Consider the following 15,869-nt stretch of genomic DNA (forward strand, 5'->3'; position numbering starts at 1 on the left):
GAACACAAGATATAATGTACAATCGACACACACATACTGTACATACACCAAACCATGTTGCACGGTCTCAGTGGGGTAGTTAATGGTAAAGTGACCTGGGACCTGGGTTCTCTGCCATGGCTTTAGCTTAATGGCTCAGTAATCTGTTACTGAGACATTAGTGGTTTATCATTAGCCAGAGCCTGTGCCTTTGTTTGACTTACACTCTCAGACAGAAACCTGTACACACCTCCACTCTTTGAGTAACATTTAGGATCTTATGCACCTCCTGATCTTGGATCTCTTTAGCCTAGGTGAGATTTCTAAGACTTCCACATGGAAAGCTTTATGGATCGGTAGGCTACAGACTGAGAGGCTTCTTTCCCTCTTCCTTCTAATTATTAACTTCTGGAGGATTACTTGTCTTGACACCCTGGTGTCCATGCAGATTGTGGATAGTCTCGTCTCCTTGGTCCTCCGCTGAGGATGTGTTGACTTTCTCTCCCTGTGGTCTAACTCCTGTGATGGATGATGTATTGATCTTGTGGAGCATTCCACCCTGTCTGAAAAGAAGCAGCTTTGTTTGACCTGAAATTGGATTTGTCCCGAAAGACAAAGGGGGAGAGAGAGACAAAGACTCTTATTTAAACCTAGAGGAGGGGAGAGAGGTATCAGATTGGGCTTAGGCTGTTGTGAGGTCAGTTTGTGTTTCAGCATCCTTCACTCTCTGACACATAAACAGAGGAACTTGTCCAGAGGGAAGATCTAAAGCGATGAGTGAGGTTGTTTGTAAAGCTTGGTCCAGAGTGAAAATTCCCTCTGTTTAGCAACACACAATGGACTTAGTGCTAGACTAGTTTGATAGACAGACAGGAAGGTTAGGTGTGTAGGAATGGGTACCCTAAGAGGTATCAGTGATCCATGGGAGGTCTACGAAAGGGAAACCTCCAGCAGCAGCTCTTGGTGAGTTTTGTATTTTAAGAACACTATATAAGATATAACTCAAGATTTTACATAAAGTCTATTTTCATATTTTATGTTTAGCATAAGTAGAAGTTGACACATAAGTAGAAGTTGACACATAAGTAGAAGTTGACACATAAGTAGAAGTTGACACGTCAGCTTTTGTATTCCGGCTTAAATTTGGCTGAATCCTGTTATTTCAATTCCACAGATGTTATCAAAATATCATTATCATCAACAGAACCATTTTTTTAGCATTTCTATATGAAAATATCTCTCTGAGTAGAGCTAATTAAAGTCTTATTAACAAACCCTTTTGGAGTAAAAAATGTGTCATTGACTGCATATCAATGATTACCTGGCTGTGCGGTGAGTTGATCGTGAGAACTACCCTTATCTAAAAGGAGCACTCATGCATGCCTTGATGAACCAGGAAGAGAGAGGAGAATGTGGAGACATGACCGATTGTCCTGTGGTTTCCCCTGGCAACAGGGCCACACAAGGCTTGTCCTCATGAAGGTTGGCGACATACGATAGGGGGGTTTTGGTCCTAGCAGTCTCCCTCACCCCCTCAAATCTCTCTTCAAGAACCTCTTAAATCCATACCATACAAAGAAAGCAAGCCTACCACAGCAAATCAAGCGCTTGGTTAGTTCACTATAAAACCCAAGGCATTTTTAAATCAAATACTTTTAGTAAGTTGAACTCAGTATCAATGAAAGGTCACTATTACTTAATGTTTATGTGGTAATGACTCAAATCTAAATGAGAAGTCGCATCAACTCTATTATTTTAAGTTATAATAACAAATTGATAACATCAAAATGTTGTCTGGCTAAATTCCCAAGCTGTCCCCAATACCATCATGGTCACCTAATCATCCCCAGCTTACAATTGGCTCATTCATCCCGCTCCTCTCCCCTGTAATTATTCCTCAGGTTGTTGCTGTAAATGAGAAAGTGTTCTCAGTCAACTTACCTGGTAAAATAATGGTAAAATAAATAAATAAAAAGTATTTTTGTCTGAAATTGGTCACAAAGCGTGCAGTCTCACTGCTGCCACAGGGGTGTGCTGTATGTTCATATTCTGTAAGACTTTCATATTATGCAGTAGTACCCTCAATAATGACCAGTATATGAATCTACACCACCGTTCAAAAGTTTAGGGTCAATTGGAAATGTCCTTGTTTTTGAAAGAAAATCACTTTTTTTTTGTCCATTAAAATAACATCAAATTGATCAGAAATACAGAGTAGACATTGTTAATGTTGTAAATGACTATTGTAGCTGGAAACGGCTGATTTTCTTATGGAATATCTGCATACTACTCCACTCCACAGTGATGCAGGCCAGAATGTCTGTACTCAGGAGGAACTCAGACTTAAACACCTGCTGTTACTGAGGGATGCGTTTACCCGTCGCACAACCTCGGACAGGGGGTCCCGGCGGAGTTGGAGAGGTGCACGGAAAAAGGGAGGAGGAGAAAGAGGGATGAGTCTGGAGGAGTTCCAGAATGCTCTGAGTGCTGTGATTGGTCCAGACAGCCAGAGCGGGTGGCTGGAGAGGGTCTTCAATGAGGTGACTATGGCCCTTTGTTACATACGGTTGAACTGTTTTTTGTTAGTTTACCCTTAGGAAATAAGAACATGTTCTCATTCCCAATAGATTGATGTGTCACGTGATGGCTATGTGGAGTGGGAGGACCTGTGTAGCTACCTGCTGCAGCAGTGCAGAGAGAGAGACCACACCTCCAGGCCAAGAGGCGCTCTACTAGACACTGAACCACTCATCAAACACTGCTCACACAACAAGGTGAGAGACGCCTGTCTAGTCATTGCTTATAGAGTGTGTTAATAACTATGTAATAACTATGTAATAACTATGTAATAAGTAGTTAATTGCTCATACTGTATGTTAATTCATAAGTATGCAGCAGTCTCCATTGACCTCTGTCTCTCTTTCTCTCATCAGCCACTCTCTCACTTCGCCTGTAAACTTTTCTCTTCTCCCCCTTACAGCAGGAGCCCACTATCTGTGTAGTGGCTGTTCCCCATCCTCCCCCCCTCCGCTACATCAGTGTCAGTAAGAGGGGGCTGCTCACTGTGTGGAACAACCGACTACAAGTCCTCAAGACTTTGGAGGTGTGTGAGCTGATAAGCCACACACACACACACTCTCACACACACACACTCACTCACTCACTCACTCACTCACTCACAAAGACAGACACACACACACACACTTTCTCTCTTTCTTTGATGTATCTCCTCAGCTGGCTGGAGACCCTGCAGAGCAAGGGGTTAACAGAAGGATGTTCAGGGGCTGGACCACTGATGCTGTCTACCTGCCCAAAGTCCACAAGGTCGCCATAGCAACCAGCAGCAGGGACCTCCACTTTGTTGACGTGTCCACGGCCAGCTGCTTTGAAGACATCCACTTGTTTGGTATCTAACCAACTGTTAGAAAGACTCAAAGTAGAACTTTTTCTTTTGATTTGATCAATCAGTTCAACTTCTGACTTTACGTCCCTGTTGTTCTCTCATCTCTGAACAGGGTTTTGACTTTATGTCCCTGTTGTTCTCTCATCTCTCATCTCATCTAAAAACCTGCCGGGTTTTGACTTTATGTCCCTGCTGTTCTCTCATCTCTGAACAGGGTTCTGACTTTATGTCCCTGTTGTTCTCTCATCTCATCTAAAAACCTGCCGGGTTTTGACTTTATGTCCCTGTTGTTCTCTCATCTCTGAACAGGGTTCTGACTTTATGTCCCTGTTGTTCTCTCATCTCTGAACAGGGTTTTGACTTTATGTCCCTGTTGTTCTCTCATCTCTGAACAGGGTTCTGACTTTATGTCCCTGTTGTTCTCTCATCTCTGAACAGGGTTCTGACTTTATGTCCCTGTTGTTCTCTCATCTCTAAACAGGATTCCCCAATGTTCCAACCTCTCTCTGCTACTGGCATGACATAAAGGTACGGCTTCAGTACTCTGTCATAAACTAACGTACATTTGACCCATTCTAAACATTCAATTACTTGTCTTTTCATGAACCATGATAGATGTTTTTATAGTTCTGGTAGTTATATTCACATTGTCTTCCCCTGAGATCTGTTGTAATCCCTCCCAGTCTCCAGGGGGGCGCTCTTTGCTGCTGTGGGGAGATGAAAAGGGAGGGATCCATCTGTTGTGGTTCCTCCAACTCCAAAATGGACTGTTTGAGAGCCCCTTCACTGAGGACAATGTCCCTCAGAGGATTTACATGCAGGTAGGCCTCATTCACTCTTCATTCACTCTGTGTTGGACTGAAACAAAAAACTGGCAGACAGTTATAATGCCAATAGCCTAGAGGTTAGAGAGACAGACCAGCAGCCTGAAGTTTGGATGTTCAAGCCCCAGACTGGGTGGCTGAACTGGCAACCCACGTTCCATGTCCTGCCGTTGTGTCCTTGAGCAAGTCTCTTAATCAAATATCAAATCAAATTGTATTTGTCATATGCGTTGAATACAACAGGTGTAAAACTCACATTGAAATGCTTCCTTACAAGCCCTTAACCAACAATGCCGTTTTAAGAAAAATAAAGTTTAAAATAACAAATAATTGAAGAGTAGCAGTAAAATAACAGTAGTGAGGCTATATACAGAGGTTACCAGTACAGAGTCAATGTGCGGAGGCACAGGTTAGACGAGGTAATTTAGGTAATATGTACATGTAGGTAGAGTTAGAGTGACTATGCATAGATAATAAACAGAGAGTAGCAGGAGCGTAAAAGAGGGGGGGCAATGCAAATAGTCTGGGTAGCCATTTGATAAACTGTTCTGGTGCGGGTGTTCAAGAAGCCTTTTGGACCTAGACTTGGCGCTCCGATACTGCTTCCCGTGCGACAGCAGACAGAACCGTCTATGAATAGGGTGGCTGGAGTCTTTGACAATTTGTAGGCCATTGGTTTGACACCGCCTGGTATAGAGGTCCTGGATGGCAGGAAGCTTAGCCCCAGTGATGTACTGGGCCATACGCACTACCCTCTGTAGTGCCTTGTGGTCGTTGGCCGAGCAGTTTCCATAACAGGCAGGGATGCAACCATTCAGGATACTTTCAATGGTGCAGCTGTAGAACTTTTTGAGGATCTGAGGACCCATGCCAAATCTTTTCAGACTCCTGAGGGGCAATAGGCTTTGTTGTGCCCTCTTCACAACTGTCTTGGTGTGTTTGGACCATGATAGTTTGTTGGTGAAGGTTGTTGTCCTGGCACCACACGGCCAGATCTCTGACCTCCTCTCTGGCTGTCTCATCGTTGTCGGTGATCAGGCCTACCACTGTTGTGTCGTTGGCCAACTTAATGATGGTGTTGGAGTCGGCCCGTCAGGAAGTCCAGGATCCAGTTGCAGAGGGAAGTGTTTAGTCCCAGGGTCCTTAGTTTAGTGATGAGCTTTGAGGGCACTATGGTGTTGAACACTGAGCTGTAGTCAGTGAATAGCATTCTAACATATTGTAGGTGTTCCTTTTGTCCAGGTGGGAAAGGGCAGTGTGGAGTGCAATAGAGATTGCATCATCTGTGGATCTGTTTGGGCGGTATGCAAATTGGAGTGGGTCTAGGGTTTCTGGGATAATCGTGTTGATGTGAGCCATGACCAGCCTTTCAAAGCACGTCATGGCTACAAACGTGAGAACTACGAGTCTGTAGTCATTTAAGCAGGTTACCTTAGTGTTCTTGGGCACACGGACTATGGTGGTATGCTTGAAACATGTTTGGTATTACAGACTCAGTCAGGGACATGTTGAAAATGTCAGTGAAGACACTTGCTAGTTGGTCAGCGCATGCTCGGAGTACACGTCCTGGTAATCCGTCTGGCCCTGCTGCCTTGTGAATGTTGAGCAGTTTAAAGGTCTTACTCACATCAGCTACGGAGAGCGTGATCACGCAGTCATCCAGAACAGCTGATGCTCTCATGCATGCTTCAGTGATGCTTTCCTCGAAGCGAGCATAGAAGTAATTTAGCTCGGTCAGTAGGCTCATGTCACTGGGCAGCTCACGACTGTGCTTCCCTTTGCTGTCTGTAATAGTTTGAAAGCCCTGCCACATCCGACGAGCTTCGGAGCCGGTGTAGTACGATTCAATCTTAGTCCTGTATTGATGCTTTGCCTGTTTGATGGTTCGTCGAAGTGCATTTCTTATAAGCTTCCGGGTTAGAGTCCCGCTCCTTGAAAGCGGCAGCTCTACCCTTTAGCCCAGTGAGGATGTTGCATGTAATCCATGGCTTCTGGTTGGGGTATGTACGTACAGTCACTGTGGGGACGACGTCATCAATGCACTTATTGATGAGACCAGTTACTGATGTGGTGTACTCCTCAATGCCATCAGAAGAAACCCGGAACATATTCCAGTCTGTGATAGCAAAACAGTCCTGTAGCTTAGCATCTGCGTCATCTGACCACTTCTTTATTGACCGAGTCACTGGTGCTTCCTGCTTTAATTTTTGCTTGTAAGCAGGAATCAGGAGGATATAATTATCCCCCCATTGCCCTCATCCAGGGGCGCTGCACTGACCTGTGCCTCTTAATGTGTGTCTGGGGGATGTTGGGAAAGGCAAAAGACAAAATTATGTTCCAACCAATGGACAGTAAAGTACAGTATCTATTCTGTAACCTTGCAACGTGTGTTACGGCACTTCTAGGGTAGTTATTTGTCTTGGCACTGTGGTTAGCATGTGTTCCTTGGGACCAAAAGTTCATGTGTGTTCTTCAGATTTCTGCTGGACCAGGGTTGGTTAACTTGTATTTTATTTCACATTTATTTAACTAGGCAAGTCAGTTAAGAACAAATTCTTATTTACAATGACGGCCTATCCTGGCCAAACCCGGATGATGCTGGGTCAAATGTACGCTGCCCTATTGGACTCCCAATCATGGCCAGATGTGATGCAGCCTGGATTCGAACCAGATACTGTAGCAATGCCTCTTGTACTGAGATGCAGTGCCTTAGACCGCTGAGCCACTCAGGATCCCCAATTATGGTGAGAACATGTCTCCTAACAGGATATTGGTGACCACAGCCGCCTAGTCTCCTACCAACATATCCCCACAGTCCACCAGGAACCAATCAACAGGATCATTTTTGAGCCCCACACTGACCTCATCATGACATCATCAGGAAGCGACGCCTCCTCAGTAGTCATCATGCATGTGTCACTCAGGAGAAAACCCTATGTTTGGAGAATCAATAAGGTAATAATATAACACAGTATCTACCCTATTATGAGCCTTTCATGTGTTGTTACTATGGAGAACACAATGAAGCCACCATTTATATGCGATTCTACAAAAAGGGTAGCTGTTATTTAAGCAGTAAGGCCCTCAGAGGGTGTGGTATACAGTATGGCCAATATACCACGACTAAGGACTGTTCTTCAGTACGATGCAAAGCGGAGTACCTGGATACAGCCCTTAGCCGTGGTAAATTGGACATATACCACAAACCCCATGAATTATTTTGAGTCATAACTGTGTTTTATCTTGCTTACTGTTGCCAAGTCCCACCCTATAACCAATAGAAACACACACACACACACAAAGGATATAATTGCTGGAGAACAAAAACATGAAATGTGACTGGCCCTGCTGAGGAAGTGATTAAAGTGGGTGGGGTGTTTTGTATTGGTGTTATGGCTTCTGAGCAGTGCTCCTATAAAACTGTCTAGCTTTGGTCAGTTGACCAATTAAGCTGTCCTCAACAGTTCCCCATTATAAACTAATAGGAAAGGCAGTATTTTTAGAATATTTAGTCACGCTACCTTTTATTTTAGTGACCCACAAATCCTAACTTCCCTTTCTCTATGTCTGTCTGCTGTCCTGTCCTGTCCTGTCCTGTCCTGTCCTGTCCTGTCCTGTCCTGCCCTGTCTGTCTGTCTGTCTGTCTGTCTGTCTGTCTGTCTGTCTGTCTGTCTGTCTGTCTGTCTGTCTGTCTGTCTGTCTGTCTGTCTGTCTGTCTGTCTGTCTGTCTGTCTGTCTTCCTCTGTTCTCTCTCTCCCTCTCCTCCCCAACCTCTTTCCCTCTCTCTCTCTCTCTCTTCTCTCCTTTCTCCCTCCTCCGCAGGGTGTGACGTGCTTTGATTTCAGCAGGTCTCTCAACCTATTGGTGACGGGTGGTCTGGACCCTGCGGTCAAACTGTGGAACTGCTTCATGACCGCTCGGCCAGTCGCGGTCCTACACGGTCACGGCACCACAGTACTGGACGTGGTCATCTACCAACCACTGGGACAGGTCCTCAGCTACTCCAAAGATGCTGTAAGTCAATAACCACCAGATAGCTTGGAGACACAACACTGGCCGTAGCTTCACGGGTAAGCTGGTATTCTGTCCTGGCTGTGGTCCAGCCCACCAGTACTACACCACAAGGTATTCCGTCCTGGCTGTGGTCCAGCCCACCAGTACTACACCACAAGGTATTCTGTCCTGGCTGTGGTCCAGCCCACCAGTGTATTCTGTCCTGCCCCCACCAGTACTACACCACAAGGTATTCTGTCCTGGCTGTGGTCCAGCCCACCAGTACTACACCACAAGGTAGTCTGTCCTGGCTGTGGTCCAGCCCACCAGTACTACACCACCAGGTATTCTGTCCTGGCTGTGGTCTAGCCCACCAGTACTACACCACAAGGTATTCTGTCCTGGCTGTGGTCCAGCACACCAGTACTACACCACAAGGTATTCTGTCCTGGCTGTGGTTCAGCCCACCAGTACTACATCACAAGGTATTCTGTCCTGGCTGTGGTCCAGCCCACCAGTACTACACCACAAGGTATTCTGTCCTGGCTGTGGTCCAGCCCACCAGTACTACACCACAAGGTATTCTGTCCTGGCTGTGGTCCAGCCAACCAGTACTACACCACAAGGTATTCTGTCCTGGCTGTGGTCCAGCCCACCAGTACTACACCACAAGGTATTCTGTCCTGGCTGTGGTCCAGCCCACCAGTACTACACCACAAGGTAGTCTGTCCTGGCTGTGGTCCAGCCCACCAGTACTACACCACAAGGTATTCTGTCCTGGCTGTGGTCCAGCCCACCAGTACTACACCACAAGGTATTCTGTCCTGGTTGTGGTCCAGCCCACCAGTACTACACCACAAGGTATTCTGTCCTGGCTGTGGTCCAGCCCACCAGTACTACACCACAAGGTAGTCTGTCCTGGCTGTGGTCCAGCCCACCAGTACTACACCACAAGGTAGTCTGTCCTGGCTGTGGTCCAGCCCACCAGTACTACACCACAAGGTAGTCTGTCCTGGCTGTGGTCCAGCCCACTACACCACCAGGTATTCTGTCCTGGCTGTGGTCTACCACCAGTACTACACCACCAGGTATTCTGTCCTGGCTGTGGTCTAGCCCACCAGTACTACACCACAAGGTATTCTGTCCTGGCTGTGGTTCAGCCCACCAGTACTACACCACAAGGTATTCTGTCCTGGCTGTGGTCCAGCCCACCAGTACTACACCACAAGGTATTCTGTCCTGGCTGTGGTCCAGCCCACCAGTACTACACCACAAGGTATTCTGTCCTGGCTGTGGTCCAGCCCACCACTACTACACCACAAGGTATTCTGTCCTGGCTGTGGTCCAGCCCACCAGTACTACACCACAAGGTAGTCTGTCCTGGCTGTGGTCCAGCCCACCAGTACTACACCACAAGGTATTCTGTCCTGGCTGTGGTCCAGCCCACCAGTACTACACCACAAGGTATTCTGTCCTGGTTGTGGTCCAGCCCACCAGTACTACACCACAAGGTATTCTGTCCTGGCTGTGGTCCAGCCCACCAGTACTACACCACAAGGTAGTCTGTCCTGGCTGAGGTCCAGCCCACCAGTACTACACCACAAGGTATTCTGTCCTGGCTGTGGTCCAGCCCACCAGTACTACACCACAAGGTAGTCTGTCCTGGCTGTGGTCCAGCCCACCAGTACTACACCACAAGGTATTCTGTCCTGGCTGGGGTTTGTTTACCCACCTTGTTGTCTCTGTGCAGGAGCTTTCAGAAGGAGTTTGTTTACCCACCTGGTTGTCTCTGTGCAGGAGCTTTCAGAAGGAGTTTGTTTACCCACCTGGTTGTCTCTGTACAGGAGCTGAGGGTGTGGGACATCTCCTCCAATCGCTGTCTGAGGACCGTCCACCTGCAGTTCCCCTGTCTGCAGCCAGGGCGCGCCCCAGAGCATGGCAACTTCCCTTTCCTGTTGGTGGCCCCGCCCTTCCTGACGCAGACTCCGCCCCATATCCTGGTGTCCTGTCGAGACTACCTGGCCAGGCTGAGGCTGGAGAAAGGGGGGAGGGGGGAGGAGCAGGGAGGAGGGGGAAGACAATGCCATGGTGCACCCCTCTCCTGTGCTCTCTACAACCCCACACTGAAACAGGTAGGTATGGAATCTTGTACACTGTCACAGCCATAAGGGTGTGCATACTGTATGTGTGTGTTAACGTAAATATGTCTGTAAATGTTTACATCTGTGTGTGTGTGTGTGTGTGTGTGTGTGTGTGTGTGTGTGTGTGTGTGTGTGTGTGTGTGTGTGTGTGTGTGTGTGTGTGTGTGTGTGTGTGTGTGTGTGTGTGTGTAGGTCATCGCCGGATGTGATGACTCGTCTGTATCAGTGTGGGACGTAGAAACAGGGAGGCTGCGTCTGAAGATCACCTGCGCTCATGGAGAGGAGGAGATTACCTGCATGGCGCTAGACTCCTCCCACAGACGACTCATCACTGGAGCACGTAACGGAACCATCAAGGTACCCCTGTGGTAAAAGCTAGTGCAGCCTATGCAGTGGAGCCTGTGCTTTCATCTATCCAATCATGTTACTGATGTCTGATAACTGAAGAAAAGGGGAAAAGCAGGAGACTTCTCCTCCTTCACTACGGTTCAGTTAGAGCAGATTTAGATGGACACAGATGTGGTTTACTATGATGTGCTGTTTCTGTCTGTTATTAAAAGGTGTGGAACCTACTGAATGGCCTCAACCTACACAAGCTAGAGCCTGTCACCCTCTCAGATGTCACAGGGGTCATCTGTCTCCATGACAACCAGTTGCTGGCCGTGGGGTGGAGCCAGCAAGTCGCTCAGTATGACATCAAAGGGGCTAAGGTGAGAAAACACCTAGCCAAACACACACTTTCCTTTTCAATAAAAAGTTATTGTGTGCCAGCCAGGATAAACATGTACATTGCACTCTGTGAAGAGTCCACCACACCTCAACCCCAATGTTATCTGTCACTATCGTGTCTGCTCCATGTGGTTACACACATAGCTAACCAGCCTTCCTTACAAGAGAACTTTCAGGAATGAAATCTATTTACAGTTGAAGTTGTGCATACACTTAGGTCATTACAAGTCATTTTTCAACCACTCCCCAAATGTCTTGTTAATAAACTATTGTTTTGGCAAGTCGGTTAGGATATCTACTTTGTGCATGAAACAAGTAATTTTACCAACAATTGTGTACAGACATATTATTTCACTTATAATTAACTGTATTACAATTCCAGTGGGTCAGAAGTTTACATGCACTAAGTTGACTGTGCCTTTAAACTGCTTGGAAAATTCCAGAAAATTATGTCATGGCTTTAGAAGCTTCTGATAGGCTAGTTGACATCATTTGAGTCAATTGGAGGTGTACCTGTGGATGTATTTCAAGGTCTACCTTCAAACTCAGTGCCTCTTTGCTTGACATCATGGGAAAATCAAAATAAATCAGCCAAGACCTCAGAAAACGATTGTAGACCTCCACAAGTCTGTTTCATCCTTGGGAGCAATTTCCAAATGCCTGAAGGTACCACATTCATCTGTACAAACAATAGTACGTAAGTGTAAACACCATGGGACCATGCAGCCGGCATACCGCTCAGGAAGGAGACGTGTTCAGTCTCCTAGAGTTGAACATACTTTGGTGCGAAATGTACAAATCAATCCCAAAACAACAGCAGAGGACCTTGTGAAGATGCTGGAGGAAACAGGTACAAAATTATCTATATCCACAGTAAAACGAGTCCTATATCGGCATAACCTGAAAGGCTGCTCAGCAAGGAAGAAGCCACTGCTCCAAAACCGCCATTAAAATACCAGACTACTGTTTGCAACTGCACATGGGGACAAAGATCATACTTTTTGGAGAAATGTCCTCTGGTCTGATGAAACAAAAATACAACTGTTTGGCCATAATGACCATCATTATGTTTGGAGGAAAAGGGGGATGCTTGCAAGCCGAAGAACACCATCCCAACCGTGAAGCATGGGGGTGGCAGCATCATGTTGTGGGGGTGCTTTGCTGCAAGAGGAACTTGTGCACTTCACAAAATAGATGGCATCATGAGGTAGGAAAATTATGTGAATATATTAAAGCAACATCTCAAGACATCAGTCAGGAAGTTAAAGCTTGGTCACAAATGGGTCTTCTAATTGGACAATGACTCGAAGCACACTTCCAAAGTTGTGGCAAAATGGCTTAAGGACAACAAAGTCAAGGTATTGGAGTGGGCATCACAAAGCCCTGACCTCAATCCTATAGAAAATTTGTGGGCAGAACTGAAAAAGCATGTGTGAGAAAAGAGGCCTACAAACCTGACTCAGTTACACCAGCTCTGTCAGGAGGAATGGGACAAAATTCACCCAACTTATTGTGGGAAGCTTGTGGAAGGCTACCTGAAATGTTTGACGCAAGTTAAACAATTTGAAGGCAATGCTACCAAATACTAATTGAGTGTATGTAAACTTCTGACCCACTGGGCATGTGATGAAATGAATTAAAGCTGAAATTAATCATCCTCTCTACTATTATCCTGACATTTCACATTCTTAAAATAAAGTGGTGATCCAACCTGACCTATGACAGGGAATTTCTTTACTAGGATTAAATGTCAGGAATTGTGATAAACTGAGTTTAAATATATCTAGCTAAGGTGTATGTAAACTTCCAACTTCAACTATATATACAGATCTGCTCTGAGGTTTCTTATTGTTAGACGTCAGCAGAAACCGGTGGGGTTTCTGCTGAACACTTATAAAACAACTTGGCTAAGAGGGGGTGTATGTAAATGATGTCATTGTGTGATGCAGTGTATGACCTCTGGGACTTATTATACGTACAGTATCAGTCACTACAATTTGGAACTATAATTTTGCACGTGGTGCTCAGATGGGTAGATATAAAGCCATAGATATACAGTGGAAAACTTGGTTTGTTTTCACATTTGAATGAACGCAATGTTGGCCCAAGATGCAAATGAGAATATTATTCTGGTGATTATCTGGTTCCAATATGGCGCCCTGTTTGTGGTGGTGAAGGATGTGTTTGTGAGGGCAGACATGTCGTGGAAGTCAGGTCAGCAACACAGAGCTGACATCCTGGTGGTTGACCACTGCCCTGCCCTGGGGGTCATTGCTACGGGCAGCCATGATGGAGAGGTCATCGTCTGGACTTTGGACACACAGAGACCCCTGGTTCGCCTGCGGAGGGCCACTCACTCACTGTGAGTCAATGCTTTATCAATGCTTTATGCAACATCAATGATTTATTGCAAATTGAAATACAGTATTCAACACATGTTTACTGAGTGTGTATGTGATGCATGTGTGTAGGACAACACCGCCTGTGGACGCGTTGCTGTTCCTGCAGCGGAGGGGTGGGGACAAACACTGGAGGAACACACCTATTCTCCTCTCCTCACAGGCTGGAGGGATCTACTGGTGGAGCATCACTGGACACACACACACTCATGGTAACCAGGACACACACACACTCATGGTAACCAGGACACACACACACTCATGGTAACCAGGGCACACACACCATGGTAACCAGGGCACGCACACTCACGGTAACCAGGGCACGCACACTCACGGTAACCAGGACACGCACGCATGGTAACCAGGACACACACACTCACAGTAACCAGGACACACACATACGGTAACCAGGACACACACACACACTCATGGTAACCAGGACACACACACGGTGTAGCTAAGGTAGGAGAGAGAATGAAAGCGGGAGAGGGAGCCTATGTGGTGGACTGTAGTAAATCTGAGTGTGACTTTATGATGACAGATTGAACTTTCATAAACTACATTATACATATCAATCAACCTATTTATGTACCCTCTGTCCTCTCTGTCCTAGTGTAGGTACAGTACATCTCTCTCTGTCTGGAGTATACAGTATTATCATCTCTCTCTGTCTGGATTATACAGTATTATCATGTCTGTCTGGAGTATACAGTATTATCATCTCTCTGTCTGGAGTATACAGTATTATCATCTCTCTGTCTGGAGTATACAGTATTATCATCTCTCTGTCTGGAGTATACAGTATTATCATCTCTCTGTCTGGAGTATACAGTATTATCATCTCTCTCTGTCTGGAGTATACAGTATTATCATCTCTCTGTCTGGAGTATACAGTATTATCATCTCTCTGTCTGGAGTATACAGTATTATCATCTCTCTGTCTGGAGTATACAGTATTATCATCTCTCTCTGTCTGGAGTATACAGTATTATCATCTCTCTGTCTGGAGTATACAGTATTATCATCTCTGTCTGAGTATGTATTATCATGGAGTCTGGAGTATACAGTATTATCATCTCTCTCTGTCTGGAGTATACAGTATTATCATGTCTCTCTGTCTGGAGTATACAGTATTATCATCTCTCTCTGTCTGGAGTATACAGTATTATCATCTCTCTGTCTGGAGTATACAGTATTATCATCTCTCTCTGTCTGGAGTATACAGTATTATCATGTCTCTCTGTCTGGAGTATACAGTATTATCATCTCTGGAGTATACTATTATCTGTCTGTCTGGAGTATACAGTATTATCATGTCTGTCTGGAGTATACAGTATTATCATCTCTCTCTGTCTGGAGTATACAGTATTATCATGTCTCTCTGTCTGGAGTATACAGTATTATCATCTCTCTCTGTCTGGAGTATACAGTATTATCATCTCTCTCTGTCTGGAGTATACAGTATTATCATGTCTGTCTGGAGTATACAGTATTATCATCTCTCTGTCTGGAGTATACAGTATTATCATGTCTGTCTGGAGTATACAGTATTATCATCTCTCTCTGTCTGGAGTATACAGTATTATCATCTCTCTCTGTCTGGAGTATACAGTATTATCATCTCTCTGTCTGGAGTATACAGTATTATCATCTCTCTCTGTCTGGAGTATACAGTATTATCATGTCTGTCTGGAGTATACAGTATTATCATCTCTCTGTCTGGAGTATACAGTATTATCATCTCTCTGTCTGGAGTATACAGTATTATCATCTCTCTGTCTGGAGTATACAGTATTATCATCTCTCTGTCTGGAGTATACAGTATTATCATCTCTCTGTCTGGGAGTATACAGTATTATCATCTCTCTGTCTGGAGTATACAGTATTATCATCTCTCTGTCTGGAGTATACAGTATTATCATCTCTCTGTCTGGAGTATACAGTATTATCATGTCTGTCTGGAGTATACAGTATTATCATCTCTCTCTGTCTGGAGTATACAGTATTATCATCTCTCTGTCTGGAGTATACAGTATTATCATCTCTCTGTCTGGAGTATACAGTATTATCATCTCTCTGTCTGGAGTATACAGTATTATCATCTCTCTGTCTGGAGTATACAGTATTATCATCTCTATTATCTGTCTGGAGTATACAGTATTATCATCTCTCTGTCTGGAGTATACAGTATTATCATGTCTGTCTGGAGTATACAGTATTATCATCTCTCTCTGTCTGGAGTATACAGTATTATCATCTCTCTGTCTGGAGTATACAGTATTATCATCTCTCTGTCTGGAGTATACAGTATTATCATCTCTCTCTGTCTGGAGTATACAGTATTATCATGTCTGTCTGGAGTATACAGTATTATCATCTCTCTGTCTGGAGTATACAGTAT

The 15,869-nt window shown here is 45.2% G+C and overlaps 1 protein-coding gene across 1 annotated transcript in view; it reads left to right on the top strand.

The window, feature by feature from the left end:
• Positions 1–213: 213 nt before the first annotated feature.
• LOC115115734 (WD repeat-containing protein on Y chromosome-like) overlaps positions 214–15,869 on the top strand; it is a 46,668-nt gene continuing 31,012 nt past the window's right edge. The window contains 14 exon segments of the mRNA XM_065012641.1: positions 214–942; positions 2,282–2,519; positions 2,607–2,753; positions 2,960–3,082; positions 3,214–3,385; positions 3,864–3,910; positions 4,066–4,203; positions 6,973–7,161; positions 8,029–8,220; positions 10,044–10,331; positions 10,533–10,697; positions 10,901–11,050; positions 13,247–13,431; positions 13,541–13,680. Of these exon segments, the coding sequence (XP_064868713.1) occupies positions 872–942; positions 2,282–2,519; positions 2,607–2,753; positions 2,960–3,082; positions 3,214–3,385; positions 3,864–3,910; positions 4,066–4,203; positions 6,973–7,161; positions 8,029–8,220; positions 10,044–10,331; positions 10,533–10,697; positions 10,901–11,050; positions 13,247–13,431; positions 13,541–13,680 (2,245 nt within the window). The 5' untranslated portion in view covers positions 214–871.

Source organism: Oncorhynchus nerka, linkage group LG28, assembly GCF_034236695.1.
Source record: "Oncorhynchus nerka isolate Pitt River linkage group LG28, Oner_Uvic_2.0, whole genome shotgun sequence".
Lineage (NCBI taxonomy): Eukaryota > Metazoa > Chordata > Actinopteri > Salmoniformes > Salmonidae > Oncorhynchus > Oncorhynchus nerka.